This window comes from Mytilus edulis, chromosome 6 (assembly GCF_963676685.1).
Source record: "Mytilus edulis chromosome 6, xbMytEdul2.2, whole genome shotgun sequence".
Taxonomy (NCBI): domain Eukaryota; kingdom Metazoa; phylum Mollusca; class Bivalvia; order Mytilida; family Mytilidae; genus Mytilus; species Mytilus edulis.
Genome location: NC_092349.1, coordinates 58,727,980 through 58,753,281, shown reverse-complemented (window position 1 = coordinate 58,753,281; position 25,302 = coordinate 58,727,980). Strand labels below are relative to the sequence as shown.

General features: G+C 33.2%; 2 protein-coding genes across 4 annotated transcripts in view; one reads left to right on the top strand and one right to left on the bottom strand.

The window, feature by feature from the left end:
• Window positions 1-22,190, bottom strand: part of LOC139527989 (THO complex subunit 6 homolog) — a 32,821-nt gene extending 10,631 nt beyond the window's left edge. Inside the window, exons 1-8 of the mRNA XM_071323742.1 lie at window positions 22,102-22,190; window positions 18,266-18,381; window positions 17,683-17,747; window positions 12,041-12,095; window positions 11,056-11,107; window positions 9,548-9,585; window positions 8,056-8,104; window positions 4,060-4,137 (exon numbers count right to left, since the gene is read on the bottom strand). Of these exons, the coding sequence (XP_071179843.1) occupies window positions 4,060-4,137; window positions 8,056-8,104; window positions 9,548-9,585; window positions 11,056-11,107; window positions 12,041-12,095; window positions 17,683-17,747; window positions 18,266-18,381; window positions 22,102-22,104 (456 nt within the window). The 5' untranslated portion in view covers window positions 22,105-22,190. The remainder of the gene's footprint in view (window positions 1-4,059; window positions 4,138-8,055; window positions 8,105-9,547; window positions 9,586-11,055; window positions 11,108-12,040; window positions 12,096-17,682; window positions 17,748-18,265; window positions 18,382-22,101) is intronic.
• The window catches only part of LOC139527988 (serine-rich adhesin for platelets-like), a 37,339-nt gene continuing 33,633 nt past the window's right edge, over window positions 21,597-25,302 (top strand). For 2 of the 3 annotated variants that reach the window (XR_011665499.1, XM_071323739.1), the window contains exon 1: window positions 22,996-23,039. Coding sequence is in view for 1 of the 3 variants with exons in the window: in XM_071323739.1 (XP_071179840.1) it covers window positions 23,026-23,039 (14 nt within the window). In the remaining 2 variants the exon portion in view is untranslated. Of the gene's footprint in view, window positions 21,692-21,806; window positions 21,936-22,995; window positions 23,040-25,302 lie in introns of those variants that run through there. The other variant, XM_071323741.1, reaches the window with a different exon arrangement.

Genomic DNA, 25,302 nt, shown 5'->3' with positions numbered 1-25,302 from the left:
AAGTTGCTTTTAACGCGTTAAAGTTGCTTTTAACGCGTTAAAGTTGCTTTTAACGCGTTAAAGTTGCATTTAACGCGTTAAAGTTGCATTTAACGCGTTAAAATAACATTTAACGCGTTAAAGTTGCATTTAACACGTTAAAGTTGAATTTTACGCGTTAAAATTGCTATTACCGCGTTAAAGTAGCTATTAACGCGTTAAATAAGCTTTTAACGCGATAAAGTAGCTTTTAACGCGTTAAATAAGTTTTAAACGCGTTAAAGTAACTTTTAACGCGTTAAAATAGTTTTATACGCGTTCCAGTATCTTTCAACGCGTTAAATAAGATTTTAACGCGTTAAAGTTGCTTTTAACGCGTTAAAGTTGCTTTTAACGCGTTAAAGTTGCATTTAACGCGTTAATGAAGCTTCTACGTAATGCACTGCTAATCTCAACATTATCGCGTTAATTGACGAAGATTTGACACATCCGGCCATTTCATTTATTAGGTTTCGAGTAAAATCTGACGTCTTAAAACTTAGTTAAGGCGAAAGTAGAAAGTTTTTCTGTCATTTTTTGTAGTGAATTGCTTAACGCGTTAAATTATCAATTAACGCGTTAAAAATTATTTTAACGCGTTTAAACTACATTTATCGCGTTAAATGTCATTTTATCGAGTTAAATGTTAACGCGTTACTTTATCGGGTTTTTGACATGAACGGCCTTTCATAGAGGTTGAACCCTGAACGGTTGGGGCAAGTATGGACACAACATTCAAGCTGGATTCAACTCTAAATTTGGATTGTGATTAAATAGTTGACACAGCATAGGTTTCTGACACAGAATGAATGTGTTCTAATGAACTTAAAATTTTTGTTTTCTCTTAGAGCAATTCACTATGCTGTTGAATATTAATCCTCTCAAAAAAATGTTTGAAGAAATTTTCTTTTTTATTTATGAAATTTCAAATGAGAAAAATTGAACCCATTTTTTTTAATCACATCCCCCTTTCCCTTATTCCAAAACTAATCTCAATTAAAATTTCTAATGGAGTTTGCAACAAAAACTACTCATTTAAATACATCATAAAATATTAAGATGTAAAAAAACTGCTTGTTATCACTGAATGGTAAAGATTATTTTAATTTATCAGTTGGTAGTAAAAAGTGAATATACATTGTATATTGTATATAACAAAGATTTAAGTTGATTCTGGACAAAGAAAGATAACTCCAATTAAAAAAAAATCTTGCTATTGCACAATATTTTGCAATTAGATATTTCTTGCTTACTATTCTGGACAAAGAAAGATAACTCTAATTAAAAAAAAATTTGCTATTTCACAATATTGTGCAATTAGATATTCTTGCCATTGCGCAATACTGTGCAATTGAAAAGACTTGCTATTGCACAATACTTAATATAATAATTTTAGATCCTGATTTGGACCAACTTGAAAACTGGGCCTATAATAAAAAATCTAAGTACATTTTTGGATTCAGCATATCAAAGAACCCCAAGATTTCAATTTTTGTTAAAATCAGACTAAGTTTTTGGACCCTTTGGACTCTAGTGTAAACAGGACCAAAAATGAAGAATCTACATACACAGTTAGATTTGGTATATCAAAGAACCCCATTTATTAAATTTTTGATGAAATCAAATAAAGTTTAATTTTGGACCCCGATTTGGACCAACTTGAAAACTGGGCCAATAATCAAGAATCTAAGTACATTTTTAGATTCAGCATATCAAAGAACCTAATTGATTCATTTTTTGTCAAAATCAAACTAAGTTTAATTTTGGACCCTTTGGACCTTAATGTAGACCAATTTGAAAACGGGACCAAAAGTTAAGAATCTACATACACAGTCATGACAGTTAGATTCGGCATATCAAAGAACCCCAATTATTCAATTTGGATGAAATCAAACAAAGTTTAATTTTGGACCCTTTGGGCCCCTTATTCTGTTGGGACCAAAACTCCCAAAATCAATACCAACCTTCCTTTTATGGTCATAAACCTTGTGTTTAAATTTCATAGATTTCTATTTACTTATACTAACGTTATGGTGCGAAAACCAAGAAAAATGCTTATTTGGGTCCCTTTTTGGCCCCTAATTCCTAAACTGTTGGGACCTAAACTCCCAAAATCAATACCAACCTTCCTTTTGTAGTCATTAACATTGTGTTTAAATTTCATTGATTTCTTTTTACTTAAACTAAAGTTATTGTGCGAAAACCAAGAATAATGCTTATTTGGGCCCTTTTTTGGCCCCTAATTCCTAAACTGTTGAAACCAAAACTCCCAAAATCAATCCCAACCGTTCTTTTGTGGTCATAAACCTTGTGTCAAAATTTCATAGATTTCTATTAACTTAAACTAAAGTTATAGTGCGAAAACCAAGAAAATGCTTATTTGGGCCCTTTTTGGCCCCTAATTCCTAAAATGTTGGGACCAAAACTCCCAAAATCAATACCAACCTTCCTTTTGTGGTCATAAACCTTGTGTTAAAATTTCATAGATTTCCATTCACTTTTACTAAAGTTAGAGTGCGAAAACTAAAAGTATTCGGACGACGACGACGACGACGCCAACGTGATAGCAATATACGACGAAAAATGTTTCAAATTTTGCGGTCGTATAAAAAAAGCAATTATCATTTTAAACAAGAGTGCACACACCGAAATGTCTCGCCTTCTTTACTAATCATTGATATTATGTTGATAGTCCTAAGTATAAAGCTTTATTACAACTGTCACATAAACGTTACATTAACCAAGATAACTAAACAAAGACCAATGAACCATGAAAATGAGGTCAAGGTAAGATGAACCATGCCAGGCTGACATGTACAGCTAAAATGCTTCCATAAAACAAATATAGTTGACCTAATACTTATAGTTTAAGAAAAATAGACCAAAACACAAAAACTTAACACTGAGCAATGAACCGTGAAAATGAGGTCAAGGTCAAATAAAACCTGCACGACTAATATATAAATCATAAAATATTTCCATACACCAAATATAGTTGACCTATGGCGTATAGTATCAGATAAAAAGACCAAAACTGAAAAACTTAACTTTGACCACTGAACCATGAAAATGAGGTCAAGGTCAGATGACATCTGTCCGCTAGACATGTACACCTTACAATCATTCCATACAACAAATATAGTAGACCTATTGCATAAAGTATGAGAAAAACAGACCAAAATACAAAAACTTAACTATAACCACTGAACCATGAAAATGAGGTCAAGGTCAGATGACACCTGCCAGTTGGACATGTACACCTTACAGTCCTTCCATACACCGAATATACTAGCCCTATTGCTTATAGTATCTGAGATATGGACTTGACCACCAAAACTTAACCTTGTTCACTGAGCCATGAAATGAGGTCGAGGTCAAGTGAAAACTGTCTGACGGGCATGAGGACCTTGCAAGGTACGCACATACCAAATATAGTTATCCTATTACTTATAATAAGAGAGAATTCAACATTACAAAAAATCTGAACTTTTTTTTCAAGTGGTCACTGAACCATGAAAATGAGGTCAAGGACATTGGACATGTGACTGACGGAAACTTCGTAACATGAGGCATCTACATACAAAGTATGAAGCATCTAGGTCTTCCACCTTCTAAAATATAAAGCTTTTAAGAAGTGAGCTAACACCGCCGCCGCCACCGCCGGATCACTATCCCTATGTCGAGCTTTCTGCAACAAAAGTTGCAGGCTCGACAAAAAACTAGTAATTGCTATAAGGAGACTGTGTTGTTCAATTGAACAGCTTGACATACATTGAGCAAAAATTTTATAAAAAAATAGATATTGTTTTTATGTTAATGTTCAAATTTTAGTTTCTTGTTTTTTTAGATGGAATTTCCAACCCTAACCCTAAGGTATACTGGGAGTCTGGATCATCAATCATTATTCATACATACATAACTTGAGACAGTAATTGACCTTTTACAGGATTTTTTTTTCAGATTTTAGGGAGCCAACCAGACATAATCACAGACAGGTAACCTTTGTTTGGAAGGGAACCAGAATACATTTAAACTAATTACCTTTTGTTGACCAGATTCCAGGTCCCACACATAAATGTTATTGTCACCACATGCTGCAAACACTTCAGATTTATCTTCCTGAAAAAAATATGATAATTCTAAACATTTCATTTACAACACTCAAACATCAGATACTGTAGATAGTTAGTATTTTTATCAACAGAAGAAATATTTGTCCTTTAATTACTTTTCAATAAGATACGAAACTCATCACAATTCTGTAGTATAATACAAATAACATGAACTATATGAACTTAGCAACATCTTAATATAAAAAAGAAGATGTGGTATGATTGCCAATGAGACAACTATCCACAAAGGACCAAAATGACACAGACATTAACAACTATAGGTCACCATACGGCCTTCAACAATGAGCAAAGCACATACCGCATAGTGAGCTATAAAAGGCCCCCGAGAAAACTAACAGCCTTATTTATGTATAAAAAAATGAACGAAAAACAAATATGTAACACATAAACAAACGACAACCACTGAATTACAGGCTCCTGACTTGTGACAGGCACATACATAAATAATGTGGCGGGGTTAAACATATTAGCGGGATGCCAACCCTCCCCCTAACCTGGGACAGTGGTATAACAGTACAACATAAGAACGAACTATAAAAATCAGTTGAAAAAGGCTTAACTCATCAGATGGACAAAAATACAAGTGGACATGGCCTTTTGTGTAGTGACTGATCAACATGTGTAATTACTTACATGGAGAACTCAACATTAATAAGCTCCAGAACAAATATCAAATGCCTCGTTAAAGAAGCTGAGTAATATGTAATGAAAGTTATGGACATACTTGTGGAAAAGTGATTGCAGTATACCATTAATTCTATTATTGATTATATTTTGAGTTTAACACCACCATTATCACTTTTAAATTTATTGTGACAGCAAGTTGTTATTGGTGAAGGGAGCTATAGTGACCAGAGAGAAATACCACTTCAGCAGTAAAACTGGCAATCTTACTGGTAGTCAATTAAGGTGGCGTATAGATGTACTTAGGTGAGGTAAGGTAAAAAATAATTAATTAAGAATTTAAAATTGATACTATAAGATGGTAGAGCATCCATTAAGGATAAAGATAAGCTAAAAATATTGATTGGTCATGGACCTCCTTTTCGAGATATTTGAGATTTAAAATATGGCAGGAAAAGGCTGACTTATATTTGTATTGGTATTATTTGGGTCTCAAAACAAAAGAAAGAAAATAAAAAATCTTCTAAAATTTTGGTAAATGACCTTTCATGAGCTATTAAGTCTTATATGAAAAAATAAATGGGTGTTATGGGGCAAAATATTTTACCTTGTATTGTATGGAAAAACACCAAGGAGTCCAAACATTTGACACAAATTCCAAAACCTCACCCAAACACATCCTTAACCAAAATCCATAGAATTTTTTTAATAATTTGTCAAAATGAAGATTTTATCATGCTTTTTTCAAAATTTCATAAAAAATATGACTTTTTTTCACGCTACAGGTTGTGCAAAATTGTCAGATTGTGTATAGATTAAGCATGTAAAATCTAATTTTGTGTGATAAAAAGAAAACTACACATGAGAAATTTAAGATAAGATGTGAGAGATAGTTATAACCAGGGCTTCCAAAACGGTCATATATTCCGGTCATTTGTATAATGTCCGGTAAAAGTCCAGCTGGGCAAAGCATCAAACGGTCATATACTTTTTAGTTTCAAGGATTTTTCGGTAATTTTTTCATAATTCACGATCTTTTTGACCCAACCTTTTGCCTTTAACATCAACACATTTCCGGTCATAAATGTGACATGATGATTAATTACTATCAAAACAACACCTAATCCAATACTTTCTAATTTTAATTGAGGCTGATTAGTAGTTGGACCGCTGAAATCTACCTGTTCAGGTGACAGGTGAACTATGTTCAGTACCGGACATCGTATAAATTGATCGGTCTATTCACAATTTTTTTCTTACTTTTCAGCGGTTTGTTTCTAATTAATTTAGTCCAAAAGATTAAAATTATTAGAATTTAGTTTATCAACATGATTTGATGAAAAATTTAAAAAGGTTTTATGGAAATATTCTTTATAAAGCACAAAAATGTCAGTATTCTCCTCAGAAACTAACAAAACCTTTAAATAGACTTATTAAAAGGGGATATAGTTACGATACTGTTGTCAGGTCATTAAAGATTGCATATTTTGGCTTTAACATTGATTCACTGATAGGGTCTTTGCATCGGAACTAAACACATTTATTTCTAAAAAAACAGTTGTTGGCATGACACGGGTTATGTTCTTCTCGTATATTTTATGATAGTATGATACTAAACCCCTAACGGGAGGGATTTTACCTGATATTCATATGATGAAGACATAATCTTTCAATCAGTTTAATTGAGGTCTGGAGCTGGCATGTCAGTTAACTGCTAGTAGTCTGTTGTTATTTATGTATTATTGTCATTTTATTTATTTTCTTTTGTTACATCTTTTGACATCAGACTCGGACTTCTCTTGAACTGAATTTTAATGTGCGTATTGTTATTCTTTTACTTTTCTACATTGGCTAGAGGTATAGGGGGAGGGTTGAGATCTCATAAACATGTTTAACCCCGCCGCAATTTTGCGCCTGTCCCAAGTCAGGAGCCTCTGGCCTTTGTTAGTCTTGTATGATTTTAATTTTTAGTTTCTTGTGTATAATTCGGAGTTTAGTATGACGTCCATTATCACTGTACTATTATGCATATTTTAGGGGCCAGCTGAAGGACACCTACGGGTGCGGGAATTCTCGCTACATTGAAGACCCATTGGTTGCCTTCGGCTGTTGTTTGCTCTATGGTCGGGTGGTTGTCGCTTTGACATATTCACCATTTCCTTTCTCAATTTTATTTAAATGAAAAATTGTCAGAACTACGTCGTATGAACAAGAACACGTGAGCGCATGTGCACAGGTGGGAAATTTAATTATACATCCTACATTTCTTCAAAAATGCCAAAATTATCATTGATACCTGTATCTAACGTTCATTTCAAGTATTTTGTTGAAGAAATAACGTGGAAAGAGCTTCTTCACTCAGTCGTGCTTTGTAAAACATACACAGATTTTACGTATCCGTTTATGGTCCATGTTTTACCATTGTCTAGTCAACATCCGGTTAGAACAATGTGAAAATGTTTTTGCACAAATAAAAAGTCTAAGGCAGATATGAGCATGCTGATGTGCACACTTTGAATGATACACTGCCAATTTAACAGTTACATCCGAACATCAAATTCATATCATATCAAAGTAAAGTTTAAAATCGTTTTTATTAATGTAATGTCAATCATTGGAATGGCCATCTAATTACCATAATTGCCTTTTGTGACTAAGTCTTAAGGAATTAAAATCAGGATCAGATATGAAATGTCCGGCTGGCTCAAATATTTTTTGAAAGCCCTGGTTATAACATGCTTTCAGATAAGAAAAAGAAAAAAATGGGGTCACCAAACTTGTTTTCTTGCTACATATTAAAATAAGTTAATTTACAACACTTTCTATTATAAAATTATCTGAGTTATTTCCCCTTATTTGGCAAAGTTGAAAAAAAAATCAAATCAAACACAAATATGTTTTTTTTCTTCAATTACTGCCGTACATATGATAAAGCATATAATTTTCTATATTACAAATAAATTACATAACAATCTTTAAACTCCAAAACTCAGTGATACAGTACTAAGATTAACCACTCACATACCACCTGATAACAGAGGCCCCCTATCCCCTATCTAATTAAAGGGGGTATAATATAACATTGTATAAGCAGACTTTTTGAGGGTGTAAATACATGTACATTAGAGGAAAATATGAACTGAATATTGAAATTTTGTTTACAAATATAGCATCTCTGATTTCTATAGTCTTTAGATTAAGTTTGAAAATTCATTGTACTGGTACCAAAAGAAAAACATTGCACCCAGAAAGGAATTAGAACACAATTGATATACCTTACCTCTGTATTAAGGACTATGGAGTTAATCTCAGGCTGTGAAAATGGTCCTCTATAATAAAATTAAAGAAATTATAATCATTATTGCAATCTTTTTTTCCATGCATAAAAGTCATAGTTGATAAAGACTGAGAACACAGAGATATTTTTCCCTGCAATATTCAAAGCAAAATTGTTTTAATGCATGGCCATAATTTAATTTCCTATCCTATTTGGAATTAAAATATCCTCTTTTACATTTTTTTAAAGGACATGACTCATAATGCAGCAACAAACAATTAAATCAATGATGTATCAAAAATACTTCTTCAAAACAGATCTTAATATTGAAGTCACAGGAACTTGACTGAGGGAAAAGGTTTTATAAACTTAGTTTGAAATATAACGGTGGATTCATTTATTTTCATGGGTATCAATTTTTCGTGGATTGCTGCAAACTTGTTTTTTTTGTGGATATCTGATTTCGTGGTTTTGCCAATCTCTGAATACAAAGCCTATTGATAATATGTTATTCGTTGTACATTTAGTTTAAACATATTTATTTATAGTGGATTGGGAAACAAGTTTTGCAACTTATATTAATCCCTTTTTACTTTGCAGGTGCGAGACCTGCCTTGTAGCGGCATTAGCCTGCTCTTTTTCGATAACTACAAGGGTGTCTTTAACGTGCAAGAGATATGTCTCTCTCTTAACACAGGTCAGCCATTTATCATCCCCTTCCGATTGACTATCATCGTTTCCTCAAGACCATACTCGCAAATGGTGTCAAGGGAGAGCCGAAATTCGTTGTACATTTAAATTCATGGTTTGCCTGTACCCACCAAACCCACAAAAAAATTGGTATCCAACGAATAATAATGAATCCACAGTACTTGGTTATATTCCTCACAGACAAAAATGTGTCGAGATAAGCTCAATTACTATAAAAAGATCATATCACCCATAAAATTCATTTAATGGATTTGGAAAAGAATTAAGTTTTCCTTTTATCTTGAAAAAGAAGACAGAAAATTAACAAGTAGCTCATAAGAATAAAATTACTGAAAATCTGAAATAGCATAGTTTGATTATTACATATTATTTGCTAATCCAGGAAATACAAGCCTCATGTTCATTGTATAAATACATCGTAAATTGTAATAAAAGATATAAACATGAAGCAGAAAAAAGTCAATAATCAAATTTGCTTTTTTTATACAATATTGTATATCCTGTCAGTGCATGTGAGTTTATTCTATGGTACAAGAATACTTTCATTTTCAATTGATCTTTGTTTACATTGTAGATTATTTCGGCATATGTTTCAAGTATAATGTTGCATATGTTTATTTCAAAGTAATGTTAAAGTCTCTGTTGAATGGAACAAAAGTTAAGAATGCAATATTTTCAGCAATACTGCCTGCAATAAAGTTATGCTTTCATTATAAATTTTGAATTTAACCAATAATGATGCAATAACCTTACAACACATTTTCTATTTGTATTCTATACTCACTTTTTGGGAATATTTAAGGACCACACCAATCTTGGGGACTGTAAATCACAAAATATGATCATTTGGAAAAAAAAATGGTATTTTAGATTTATAATTTTTTTTTAGATAATAGTCATAATAAGAGCATTCAAAGTGAGAGATACACAGCATATTGTGCTTGAGACACTAGTTCTATTTTGAATAAACCTCAATTAGGAAGGCTAAGTACCAAACTTTTGGTAACACATATGTATGAATATATCGAGAGGTATACAAAAGGGGCAGTAAATATAATACTGTGAATATAGTTTTGTTTATATCAATTTTTCGTAGTTGGAGAAAAATTGGTCACCTACAGGTTTCCTAAGAGAAATTTTTTTGTTTTATCAGTAAATCACATCAAATGATCTATTTATCTGTGTTGAAAGATCTCTGAAATAATGGATTCTTCTTAATCAAGAAATCCATAGAAATTGGTATCCCACAAATTAATAGTAGTCATAACAAGCCAAGGCTAACATAACCTAGGAGATTTGAACAATATTTTGATATAAATCATATGTTTTATACACTGAAAATATATCTAAGTGCTATAATTAAGTCATGACCACTGTACTGACCATTGGACAACAGATACCTTCATACATAGCCATTTTATGTAGAATATATTACTATTTGGTAACTAGAGGCTCTCAAGAGCCTGTGTCGCTCACCTGTTACTGTATTTACTGATGTCGGCCATCTTGGTTGGTAGGCTGGGTCATTAGACACTTTTTTTAAAATAGATACCCTAGTAATGATTATGGCCAAGTTTGGTTAAATTTGGGCCATAGTTTTAGAAAACAAGATTTTTGTACAAGTTACAAAAATGACGAAAAGTTGTTCAATATTGACTATAAAGAACAATAACTCCTTAAGGGGTTCTCTGACAATTTTGGTCATGTTGACTTATTTGTAGATCTTACTTTGCTGAACATTATTGCTGTTAACAGTTTATCTCTATCTATAATAGTATTCAAGATAATAACCAAAATTTGCAAAATTTCCTTAAAATTACCAATTTCAGGGCAGCAACCCAACAACGGGTTTTAGGATTCGTCTGAAATTTCGGGCAGATAGATCTTGACCTGATCAACAATTTTACACCATGTCAGATTTGCTCTAAATGCTTTGGTTTTAAAGATATAAGCCAAAATATACATTTTACCCCTGTGTTCTATTTTTAGCCATGGTGACCATCTTTGTTAGATGGCCAGGTCATGGGACACATTTTTTTAAACTAGATACCCCAAGGATGATTGTGGCCAAGTTTGGTTAAATTTGGCCTTGTAGTTTCAGAGGAGAAGACTTTTGTAAAAGTTTACGGACGCCAGATGCCAAGTATTGAGAAAAGCTCACTTGACCTTTAAGGTCAGGTGAGCTAAAAAGGAAGTAGATGAGCAATATAGCATGCTCAAATAAAGATCAATACCAAGTATCATATAGCTCTGATTTGTAGTTCCTGATAAAATAATATCAAAAGAACTTACCTTACTTAGAATATCAGCCCATTTCCAAGCCTTTATTGGACCATTTCCTCCACTGAAAGTAATTGAAAATCATATTATCAATACAAACAGCCCTAACTAGCATTAGCTTTAACTGGTTTTGCTGGGTTTCTGATCTACCATCATGACCATACAATGTAATCTATTTTTTCTTTCTTGAAGAGAATGCTGGATTTAATTGTATTTCCCAACTCATTTTTTTAAGAATGAATTTTCTTAGAAGAATAAGATGCAAATGCAATTTAAAACATATTCTACATATTGACTACCTCAAAGAGCTTGCTAGCTATAGGGAAAAAGATTGGTGTTGTTTCCCTTAATATCAGTAGTATATTCCATTGTATTTTTAAAAGTGTTGTACAGCAAAGCAGCGGGTGCATAAAAATAAATTTATCCCTGTTAAGGATGTACTTAGGTTTTGGAATTCATGTCAAATTTCGGACTCCTTGGGGTTTTTCCATACAAAGCAAGGTAAAATATTTTGCCCCATAACACCCATTTATTTTTTCATATAAGTTTTAATAGCTCATGAAAGGTCATTTACCAAAATTTTAGAAGATTCTTAATTTTCTTTCTTTTGTTTTGAAACCAAAATAATACCAATGCAAATATAAGGTAAAAGTCCCAGTCAGCCTTTCCCGCCATATTTTAAATCTCATATATCTTGCAAAGGAGGTCCATGACCTATTAATATTTTAGCTAATTCTTATCCCTAACAAATGCTCTACCAGCTTCAAATATCAATTTCAAATTCTTAATTTATTAATTTTCACCTAGCCTCACCTAAGTACATCCTTAAACTCTAATTTGGCATTAAAATTAAAGAAATCCTTATACATGTAATACGGAACAGGTGTACTAAGTTTCAAATTGATTGGACTTAAACTACCTTAACCAAATACTTTAACCTGAAGTTATGCAAATCTTTAAGCTTAGTTTGAATAACTGTGTACCTATTATCACTTACCTTATCAGTAAAGTATCTGTAGATGCTAGAGTAAAAATAGCTCCATCTTCTGAGGCTGAAATCAAAGATATAAGAACAAATACAAGCAGATGTAGGGTGAAAGTTAAGGGACAGCAGCCCAGAATCTGATAAAGTAAAATAACTAGAGGCTCTAAAGAGCCTGTGTCGCTCACCTTGGTCTATGTGCATATTAAACAAAGGACACAAATGGATTCATGACAAAATTGTATTTTGGTGATGGTGATGTGTTTGAAGTTCTTACTTTACTGAACGATTTTGCTTCTTACAATTATATCTATAATGAACTTTGCCCATTAGTAACAGAGAACTATATTTGGTAAAAATTTACATAAATTTACCAAATTAATGAAAATTGTTAAAAATTGACTATAAAGGGCAATAACTCCTTAAGGGGTCAATTGACCATTTAGGTCATGTTGACTTATTTGTAGATCTTACTTTGCTGAACATTATTGCTGTTTACAGTTTATCGCTATCTATAATAGTATTCAAGATAACCAAAAACGGCAAAATTTCTTTAAAAATTACCAATTGGAGGGCAGCAACCCAACAACCAGTTGTCCAATTCATCAGAAAAATTCAGGGCAGATAGATATTGACTTGATTAACAATTAAGCTTCTTGTCAGATTTGCTCTAGATGCTTTGGTTTCATAGTTATAAGCCAAAAACTGCATTTTACCCCTATGTTCTATTTTTAGCCGTGGCGGCCATCTTGGTTGAATGGCCAGGTCATCCGACACATTTTTCAAACTAGATACCCCAAAGATGATTGTGGCCTAGTAGTTTCAGTGGAGATTTTGTAAAAGATTACTTAGATTTATGAAAAATGGTTAAAGATTGACTATAAAGGGCAATAACTCCTAAAGGGGTCAACTGACCATTTTGGTCATGTTGACTTATTTGTAGATCTTCCTTTGCTGAACATTATTGCTGTTTACAATTCATCTCTATCTATAATAATATTCAAGATAATAACCAACTAGAGGCTCTAAAGAGCCTGTGTCGCTCACCTTGGTCTATGTTAATATTAAACATTGTACACAAATGTATTCATGACAAAATTGTGTTTTGGTGATGGTGATGTGTTTGAAGATCTTACTTTACTAAACATTTTTGCTGCTTACAATTATCTCTATCTATAACAGTAGTTTCTGTGGAAAATGTTAGTGAAAATCTACAAATTTTGTGAAAATTGTTAAAAAATGACTATGAAGGGCAATAACTCCTCAGGGGGTCAATTGACTATTTTGGTCATGTTGACTCATTTTTAGTTCTTACTTTACTGTACATTATTGCTGTTTACAGTTTATCTCTATCTATAATAATATTCAAGATAATAACAAAAAAACAGCAAAATTTCCTCAAAATTACCAATTTAGGGGCAGCAACCTAACAACCGATGATCCAATTCATCTGAAAATTCCTGGGCAGATAGATCTTGACCTGATCAACAATTTCAACTCTGTCAGATTTGCTCTTAATGCTTTGTTTTTTGGGTTATAAGCCAAAAACTGCATTTTACTCCCATGTTCTATTTTTAGCCATGGCCGCCATCTTGGTTGGTTGGCCAAGTTACCGGACACAATTTTTATACTAGATACCCCAAAAATGATTGTGGCCAAGTTTCAATTAATTTGGCCCAGTAGTTTCAGAGGAGAAGATTTTTCTAAAAGATAACTAAGATTTACGTAAAATGGTTAAAAATTGACTATAAAGGGCAATAACTCCTACAGTGGTCAACTGACCATTTTGGTCATGTTGACTTATTTGTAGATCTTACTTTGCTGAACATTATTGCTGTTTACAGTTTTTCTCTATCTATAATAATATTCAAGATAATAACCAAAAACAGCAAAATTTCCTTAAAATTACTGATTCAGGGGCAGCAACCTAACAACGGAATGTCAGATTCATCTGAAAATTTCAAGGCAGATAGATCTTAACCTGATAAACAATTTTACCCCTTGTCAGATTTGCTCTAAATGCTTTGGTTTTTTAGTTATAAGCCAAAAACTGCATTTTACCCCTATGTTCTATTTTTAGCCATGGCGGCCATCTTGGTTAGTTGGCAAGGTCACCGGACACAATTTTCAAACTAGATACCTCAATGATGATTGTGGCCAAGTTTGGTTAAATTTGGCCCAGTAGTTTCAGAGGAGAAGATTTTTGTAAAAGTTAACGCCGGACGACGACGGACGACGACGACGGACGACGACAGACGACGGACGCCAAGTGATGAGAAAAGCTCACTTGGCCCTTCGGGCCAGGTGAGCTAAAAACAGCAAAATTTCCTCAAAATTACCAATTCAGGGGCAGCAACCCAACCGATTGACCGATTCATCTGAAAATTTCAGGGCAGATAGATCTTGACCTGATAAACATTTTTATCCCATGTCAGATTTCCTCAAAATGCTTTGGTTTTTGAGTTATAAGCCAAAAACTGCATTTTACCCCTATGTTCTATTTTTAGCGGTGGCGGCCATCTTGGTTGGTTGACCAGGTCACGCCACACATTTTTTAAACTAGATACCCCAAAGATGATTGTGGCCAAGTTTGGATTAATTTGGCCCAGTAGTTTCAGAGGAGAAGATTTTTGTAAAAGATTACTTTAATTTACGAAAAATGGTTAAAAATTGACTATAAAGGGCAATAACTCCTAAACGGGGTCAACTGACCATTTTGGTCATGTTGACTTATTTGTAGATCTTACTTTGCTGAACATTATTGCTGTTTACAGTTTATCTCTATCTATAATAATATTCAAGATAATAACCAAAAACAGCAAAATTTCCTCAAAATTACCAATTCAGGGGCAGCAACCCAACAACCGATTGACCGATTCATCTGAAAATTTCAGGGCAGATAGATCTTGACCTGATAAACATTTTTATCCCACATCAGATTTCCTCAAAATGCTTTGGTTTTTGAGTTATAAGCCAAAAACTGCATTTTACCCCTATGTTCTATTTTTAGCCGTGGCGGCCATCTTGGTCGGTTGACCGGGTCACGCCACACATTTTTTAAACTAGATACCCTAATGATGATTGTGGTCAAGTTTGGTTAAATTTGGCCCAGTAGTTTCAGAGGAGAAGATTTTTGTAAAAGTTAACGACGCCGGACGACGGACGCCGGACGCCGGACGCCAAGTGATGAGAAAAGCTCACTCGGCCCTTCGGGCCAGGTGAGCTAAAAATTAATAAAAAGTATCAATATTTGGATACCAAATTCCATTTTTTTAAATTAAAATCAAAGAAGGTTATAAAAATAGTCTGATATTTTTTTTATAAAAATAATCAACTATTCCTGCATGTAGTTTAATGGCAGGTTACAATTTTGTTTTTTATTAAAAATTATAGATGAAACGTCAACCTAACATTTATTACAGTTAAGACATACACAGTTCTTTTAAATGAACCACTATTAAAGTGATATATATACAGTCGACTCTCGTTATGTCGAAGTCAGCCGGACCTGAGAAATATTTCGAGATACACGTAGTTCGACTCAAACGAACACCGGAAGTTCGACAATCTAAGGGACACAACTCTTGCTTAGCTTGGTAAAGCTAAAATAAATCCGGGTGAATATGACAAGGGGATCGATATCCTAGTATCGGATCGATGTATTTGTATGTCACAGTCTTTTATTATTATAATGACTGTTATTTTTACTTATTCAATTGTTTCAATTAAAAAAAAATCCTATGGCTTTTCCAAGAGAGTAATTTCCAATCGACAGTTTCGTAATTCAGGTCGCTAATAGCTGACAAAATTGTTTATTCTCGGATACAAGAGATTTAAGAAAATTTTGATTTCTATTCATTTTGTTTTATCTCACTCTTTGTTTTCAAAAGAACATATAATAAGATTAAAGACCCCGTTTGAGTAGTTTTTAGGTGATCATCAACGGAAGCCATAATCCTCACTTTATACACACCCAAGCTCATTAGTGTAAATCACAAATTAATTGTCTTGTAAACAATTTAAATACTTTTTCATGAACATTAACAATTTATCACTAATTATTTATAAAAATTCTATAAAAGATAATCTTAGGTAAACACTCATGGAAATAGCATGTCATAAATCAATACAGTGGTCAGTGACCGGAAATTTAATTACACGTGTATTGTCAGATTAACTCTTCAATCCATTTCAATCCCGGAGGTCATGTTTTGACATATGTGTATTAGTTCGAGATAAAAAATGAATTTGAATGCTTTTGTTAACCTTGGGACCGTAAATTTAGTTCGACTCAACCGAAATTTCGACTCATCCAATTTCGACTCATCAGGAGTCGAATTACATACTTTTGTATGGAATAAAGTTTGGGACCACGTGAAAACTTCGACTCATCCGAAATTTCGAGTCAACCGAGTTCGAGACAACGAGAGTTAACTGTATAAGTATGTATAAGAGAAGGTTTCAATAAGTTAACACAAGTACAAAAGTCATGAAAGTATTTAGTTCAGTTTAAAATGAAAAACTAGAGGCTCTAAAGAGCCTGTGTCGCTCACCTTGGTATATGTGAATATTAAACAAAGGAAGCAGATGGATTCATGACAAAATTGTGTTTTGATGATGGTGATGTGTTTGTACATCTTACTTTACAAAACAGTCTTGCTGCTTACAATTATCTCTATCTATAATGAACTTGGCCCAGTAGTTTCAGTGGAAAATGTTAATAAAAATTTACAAATTTTATGAAAATTGTTAAAAATTGACTATAAAGGACAATAACTCCTTAGGGGTCAATTGAACATTTCGGTCATGTTGACTTATTTGTATATCTTACTTTGCTGAACATTATTGCTGTTTACAGTTTATCTCTATCTATAATAATATTCAAGATAATAACCAAAAACAGCAACATTTCCTTAAAATTACCGATTCAGGGGCAGCAATCCAACAACGGGTTGTCTGATTCATCTGAAAATTTCAGGGCGGTTAATCTTGACCTGATAAACAATATTACCCCGTCAGATGTGCTCTAAATGCTTTGGTTTTTGAGTTATAATCCAAAAACTGCATTTTACCCCTATGTTCTATTTTTAGCCATGGCAGCCATCTTGGTTGGTTGGCTGGGTCACCGGACACATTTTTTAAACTAGATACCCAATGATGATTGTGGCCAAGTTTGGTTTAACTTGGCCCAGTTGTTTCAGAGGAGAAGATTTTTGTAAAAGTTAACGACGACGGACGACGGACGCAAAGTGATGGGAAAAGCTCACTTGGCCCTTCGGGCCAGGTGAGCTAAAAAGGTGTATTGTAAGTTGTTTAAATGATATCTTATGACATCCCATATCAATTTTATTTCTAACCTTCAATTCTTCATTTAAAATACTTACATTTGTTAAATGTTTATAACATGTAGTATCTACAACATTGATTGATTTTTTTGGTCCAACACTAAGACTGGTTTCCATGAAGTTTTTAGTATTTCCAAACTCTTTATAACCATTTTTTGTTATACTTCAAAATCTTCAAGTACAATTCTTATTGTTGTCCTGTTTGGTATTAATTATACAGTATATATAATAATTGGTTTTCAGATGTTTTTCATCCTTTTTAGGTCATGTGTAGGTCATAAAGACTGATCCCCCTTTTTTCTGGTTTCTTACCTTCAAATATAAAGACTGGTTTCCATGTAGCTTCTGAAGCTTCTGGTGCTAAAGCTGCTGACAAACTGTAAAATAATGATGGATAAAAAAAATACTCTTTCTTTACAAACTACAAAAAGTATATTGACATTGCAGCTTTTGAATAATTTAAATCATTCCAAGTAAAAGTATCAAAAGTATGGAAAGTGTATATCTGAATATCCATAAATTTAAAGCAATGTCATTTGGGATTAAAAATATCAAAGAAGTTAAAATCAAGTCTCATGGTTGAACCTTTTTACAATTTCCTTGAAAACTGTTTTAAAATCAAGTTTTGTCATGTTTGTAAGGATGCTGTTCTAATAAAGCTATAATCATAATGAATATGATACACTCATGACATTAGATCTGTCCATGTGGTCATAAAAGTTTTGAGTAATTATCATACTCAGGCTTCTACCAATCAAAATAATGAATCATATGTTTAAAGCACAAATTTTGTACTAGAAGTAATGAAAAAAGCTTTATGAATGAGAACCCTGGAACAACATTCCTTTTTTAAACCATGTAGTCTACACTTAATTAAAAATAACTGTTACTACACCTGAAAACAGCAATCTGTCCGTAGTTATTAGCAGCTGCAATGTACTTTCCACATGGCGAGTAACAATGATCAAATATTGTCGTGTGTAGTTGTCTACGTGCTGCTAAATCTCTGTCCTGCAAAGACAAAAGCATTGTTGATTGTTAATAAAAAATCATCAAACCTAAACAAACAAGGCTTATAAAATTGTACGGCAGATGATGAGATTTATGATCACCAGCAACGCTCCATAAAAACAATTGGAGAGTAAAGTTATTTTTAAAGTAAAATACAAAGTTTTAGAGCTTTAAAAACCAATAATTGTGAAAAGTTTAGTCAAATACAGCTATGGCAATCTATACTTGGGGTAGATAAAATTGCCTACCTAAAAGTAAGGAATATCAGTGTACTTATTTTGTTATGTAAAAATGTGTAAGTCTTTGAGCCTCCAAGTCCATTTCTACTAATGGTTGTATGGTACTTTAAGGTTGCAAATGACTGACAAAGATCAATGCATATTTTTCCTTTAAATCACTGACTTCACATAATCTTATAGTATTGAATACATGTTGTAGTTACTTTTTATGCCCTACTTAGGGGCATTATCAAGTCAAGGGACTTACTGAAATGAGTAGCAAATTCGAGGTTTTGTCACAAATTGGAATTTTGTAGTTTTTTCAAAATTTTAAACACATAGGTTTAAATAATATCTTTTAATTAGTAAAATTAAAAAAAAATGAACTTTTTGCTTCTTTTAAGTAGCAAGGTTTATGCCTTCGATGCTAAAATTTAGCTGAAAATTCTATTTTAGTTGAAAAAATGCTATAATAATGGCTTTACATTATGAACTGATACTTTCTTCAAAGATTTTTCCCAGCAGTGGGAGTATTTTTCCTGTGAAGTTCAAGGTTTCATCTTTCAGATTATGTAATAAAATTCTACTGTTCGTGATAAAAATTTCACTGTTCGGGGGTGTTGAAATTAATGGGGGTTATTAAAAGAATGATACTTAAAGAAGTGATTTTTGGGAAGGAAATTGAGGTCTGATACTTAAACAAGTGATTTTTATGTCATTATCCTAGATTCAGTACAAGGTCATCACCTGAAATGACCTAGTCATCCTAGACAACACAGATGTTGGTTCTGATAAGTTTAGAAACATAATTAGTCCCTGGATCATTAGTATTCTATATTTAAAGCTACAATAAAATTATATCACTTCTTCTAGTGATTAATTTTTACTTCTTAAATAGGTGATTATTAAAGAAAGACAACTCTAACTTCCAACCTTTATGGAAATAATGTTACTTGAATCAGTGATTTAGAAAATCACTTATTTAAGTAAGTCTGCCTATCCTTCAACCTTCAAGTTAAAGTTTTTGGTCAAGGAAAATTTTGTCAACTTGAAACTTAGGATGTATACATTCCCTATGATATGATCTTTTTAATTTGTTTGCCAAATTAAAGTTTTGACCCCAATTTTACGTTTCTTTGCACATAGAAAATGATAGTGTGTGATAATGATAATCCTGGAATCGTTGGGTCACTGTGAAAACTGTCCAAATATGAGAAAATAAAGGGTGGCAGGAAGATGAAACTAATATAAATGAAAAGATAAATGAAAAATTATCAAATTGAGATCTGATTTATATGGACCAAAGGCAGTCTGTCGGCGACAGAACTTCAGAAGCATCCAAGCAGCTCATCTATATTGGATGGGAAAATATCTAATTACTGATATGGGAATAGCAGGTAAGGCAAAACAGCCGTTGGAGATCAGAGTAAAATCAATCAATCATTTGTATTATTGTATATGAAATGTTTTTGTTAGATTTCTTTGATAAAAATAAAAAAAATATACAGTAGTGTAATTGGCCCGTAGTTCTAGGGGGTTTCCCCAACATGTAACAAGGGTACTGGTACATCACCGAGGGATCTGAAAGGGACACATGACGCAAGGGTAACAGTTGGGTACTTCCTAGTCTAAATAATTATGACGTCTTAAAATAAAATTGAGAATGGAAATGGGGAATGTGTCAAAGAAACAACAACCCGACCAAATAAAAAACAACAGCAGAAGGTCACCAACAGGTCTTCAATGTAGCAAGAAATTCCCGCACCCGGAGGCGTCCTTCAGCTGGCCCCTAAATAAATATATACTAGTCCAGTGATAATGAACGCCACACTAATTTCCAAATTGTACACAAGAATCTAAAATTAAAATAATACAAGACTAACAAAGGCCAGAGGCTCCTGACTTGGGACAGGCACAAAAATGCGGCGGGGTTAAACATGTTTGTGAGATCTCAACCCTCCCCCTATACCTCTAACCAATGTAGAAAAGTAAACGCATAACAATACGCACATTAAAATTCAGTTCAAGAGAAGTCCGAGTCTGATGTCAGAAGATGTAACCAAAGAAAATAAACAAAATGACAATAATACATAAATAACAACAGACTACTAGCAGTTAACTGACATGCCAGCTCCAGACTTCAAATAAACTGACTGAAAGATTATGATTTCATCATATGAACATCAGGCACAATCCTTCCCGTTAGGGGTTTAGTATCATACCATCATAACATATATGAGAAGAACATAACCCGTGTCATGCCAACAACTGTTTTTAGAATAAATGTGTTTAGTTCCGATGCAAAGACCTTATCAGTGACTCAATATTAACGCCAAAATATGCAATCTTTAATGACTTGACAACAGGATCGTAATTATATCCCTTATTAATAAGTCTATTCAAAGGTTTTGTAAGTTTCTGAGGTGAATACTGACACCTTTGTGCTTTATAAAGAATATTTACATAAAAAATTGGATGTGAAATACCTGAACGTATTAGAAGTCTGCATGTTGAGCTATATTTACGAATGATGTCTTTATACCGATGATAAAAGGCTATTATAATTTTTTTCTTTGACGCCTTACTTCGACGTTGAAGTAAGGCGTCAAAGAAAAAAATTATAATAGCCTTTCAAGACGTCATAATTATTTGGACTATAGTCGCCGTCAGCTGAAATTCGTAGCGGTTATCGGTAAAAATAATATAAACTATCAATCGCGTACACTCGAGATATAGTTTTTCACATTCCATTCATAAATCGCAAAAAGAAAAACCACTACTGACCTACCTTTTAAGTGATCACACTGTAATAATCCTGACCTTCACATTTTCGGGAATATTTTCCATTGTAATTCCGCCATCTTCGTTTCTATGAGGATCATTTGTTTACATATGACATTCGTCACAGTACGCAGTTTCCTGAAATGTTCCTTTCATTGATGCGATAAGGTTTCCCGCGCTTTATGCAAATTTTATGAAATTGAACTCCACGGAAACACTTCCGGTAAAAACAATGGCTGATTCCACCATTCAAAATCGTCTATGAAAAAGTGAAGGTCAGGATTGTTACAGTGCGATCACTTAAAAGGTAGGTCAGTAGTGGTTTTTCTTTTTGCGATTTATGAATGGAATGTGAAAAACTATATCTCGAGTGAAACGCGATTGATAGTTTAGATTATTTTTACCGATAACCGCTACGAATTTCAGCTGACGGCGACTATAGGTACTTCCAGCCTCTACTTCAAGTGCATCCCTCTCTTACGCGAAGCGAGCAAGGCAATGCGCCTGAAATTTGGGACCTGACAAGGTTAGCTGGGACTGACACCTAGAAGAGAGGTAAGGGCACTCTAACACTAAGTATAGCTTGTATTAACCCCTGGGGTAACCGTAGAGCTCAGCGAGACCGGCCAAAATGGCAAATAACACTTCAATATCAAGCCCATCTTTTTAGCCCTTAAACAGAGCTTAGAAATAAGTTCAAGTTTTCATACGAAACTTATACCATTTTCAATTTTGAATCTATTTGTATTCGCCAGTGAACTGGTAATATGTAAACTTTTGGCAGTTTGCACGTTGATTTGTTTTCGTTTGGTTTTCGGTATCGGGACCGTTCGCCCTAATAACATGTTCGCCCTGGGTATGTTCGCCCTGAGTTCGTTCGCCCATATAGTCCGTTCGCCCTACTAAAAAAATATTAATATTGAGGGCATTGAAGTTGAATAAACTTATTCAGATATTTCTATGGTATATATTCTTGAAATTTATGGAAACCGCGAAATATGTTAAAGTTTATGGCTTGTTTAGGATCATTACAATTGTTCAATGACAAAATAATTCGCATCGCTGATTATTTTGATACTTGTCTTTTGATGGATTATTAATAAAAATCAAACGTTTTGTTTAAAACTTTTGATAAAATATTCAGCTTGAAATTAATAAAAACAATGATGTACGAACTGTAAATCATGAAACATGTTTGTTTACAAGTTCATTTAGTATTATACTCTTAAAATTAGGAAACTAGAACAATTAGAACAAATGAAAAATCAGGGCGAATGGACCCTGGGCGAATGGACCCTGGGCGAACAGGAATCAGGGCGAACAGGAATCAGGGCGAACAGATACCAGGGCGAACGAGAATCAGGGCGAACGGACCCGGATTCTTGGTTTTCCCGCAGTTCCGGTGACTAACAAAAAATCGAAATCGGGTAAAAATCCGGAATTAAATAAAAAAAAAAACCAATAAATTATATTATCCCGGGAGTTAGAATGATTAAAATCATGTTCTTTAACATAAAGAAACAGACATCAACTGTAAAGTTAATTCTTATTGTAGTAATATGTATTATATTATACTTTCTCTCAAAATAGAATAAAATCACGTGATAAAAATTTGTATACAAAGTGAAAGTCATATGACTAGAAAATGGCCGTTGTTGGGTAAAGAACGTAATAATTTGACAGAAGTTTTCAGATATGAATAAGCAATAATATCATCATAAAACAGCATGTTCATATGAACATTTATATACAAGAAGTTATTTGTAATATTGAATCCTGAATCCTAAGATTTAAGGCTACTATATGGCCTGTCCTTTAGAGATCATGTTCAGAGAAAAAGTTGATATTTTAATATATATAATATTGTCATTCATAGGCAGATCCAGGGGGAAGGGGCCCGGGCCACCCTTTTCGTGGAAAAATTTGGTTGATTATATAAGGAATCACTGAAGCATGACTGGAGCAGGCCCGCCTTAGGTCAGTCAGCTGCCCCCCTTTTATGAAAAGTTCTGGATCCGCCACTGTGACATTGATTGATGTATGAAAATATAGATAAATAGTTTAATATTAATTCTCTGATGAAGTTTTACCAACTCCAAAAATAAAGATAAGATTTTTTTAAAGTACACATTTAAGTTCACCATATACATGATATCAGTCATTTCAAAAAAATGTACATTTTTCGGTTAATGTCTATTGTCTGTTTTATTTGTAAGTTTGACATATTTTTTCAATTTAACATAAGAGTTTACATATTGTGCAAGATAGTACATGCAAATATTAGTGTGCAAAAAGTTTCATATTTTTTTTTATATTCGTTTAAGTATGAAAATTCGCCAATTTCCATGCGTTCATTTTTGATAAATAACATTTGCATTCAAATTATCTGTACATAAAACTGCATTTAAAGGTAAACAGAATGATTTTTCTTCATTTAGTAACATCATAATTAAAAATAAATAACTTTCCATGTTTCAAATCATGACAACTTTTATTCCACAGTCACTGGAATGTCTGTTCATCAATATGTGTCCTTCCTGTTACTATTTATTTGTTTACGGAATAAAACTAGTTTCTCCCTCAAATAACGGCGGTTTTTTATGGTGACGTCGTAGGCGTGGATACAGGACATAACGACATGGTGAAATTTTTTATGTGGAAAGATTTTGGTCATCAGAATCAAAAGATCGGTAGGTATTGATGTATGCGTACCTTTTTATAATGTCTTTAATGTTACCAGTTGATAGATAATTTTTAATTGCATAAGACTAATGAAACGGTTGTTACCGTAACTTAGGCATGGGCCGGAAGTATAAAAACACTACATCAATTATTAGGGAGCGACTATTATAAAACCAATTTAAGTTATGTACTATTTTTTCCATCCTGTTACTGTCCTTCCTGTTACAAAGACATTGGTAACAGGAGGGACAAAAATGGTAACAGGATAGACATACTTTGTGTAAGAAAACTCAAAATGCCTCTTACATTATCGCAAATAAATTGTTACGCATATTTATTACCGTACGGTATATTAATTCATAAAATGTACATTTGTATTGAGGTATTTCTAGAACAAGTCAAGTGCTACCTTGACTGGTAACAGGATGGACTACATTATTAATTGTGCAATGTTTTGCCAACTTTTGTACTGGTTTCTTAGAGACATGATACTTTCTCGTTACAGGCAAATAGAGATACAGACCTTGCGAGACGACAGCAACACTCATGACACAAAAGAATGTCTTTTATTCCAAAAAAAAAGGGGGGGGTGCACAACATATAAATGTGGGTATATTATACCTCCGATTGTGGTTTGAACTCCCCTGCCCTATTCATAAAATAACTATGTGCAAATCCCTTCTCTTACTTAAATGAGATGATATTAGGAGATACAAATATTAGAACACCAATTTTAGTCTACAGTAGGTGCACATCATGTACGTATGGGTCGACCCATTAATTGATATAAGAATTTCTACCCATTGATTTATTGCCTTCTTAAAGTTGCAGGTCATTGATATATTTGCCATTCCAAATACAAATAAGCACACCAGCGGCAAATCTGTGTGTATTATTAATTTTTATAATGACATACCCCCCCCCCTTTTTTTTGGACGCCTCCGTGCTTTTCTTTGTCAAAATCATTGAGAGACGCTGCTACAACTTCCAGAATGTTGGCTATCATTCCGAATCCAAATAAAATCAGAACCTCTTCGTGAACTTATCGAGATGATCCAGAAATCCAAGAATGACAAGCCTTCAGTGTTAAAATGTGTCAGAAACTAGATACATGTATATCAGAATCATTGACAATAAGAAAAAAAATAATTTGAATTTTCGTTCAGTTGTATTGTTGTGTTCTTTAAATTGTCCTTATGTTTTTAAACATATGAAATTAGTTTTGCTCTTTACGCCTATC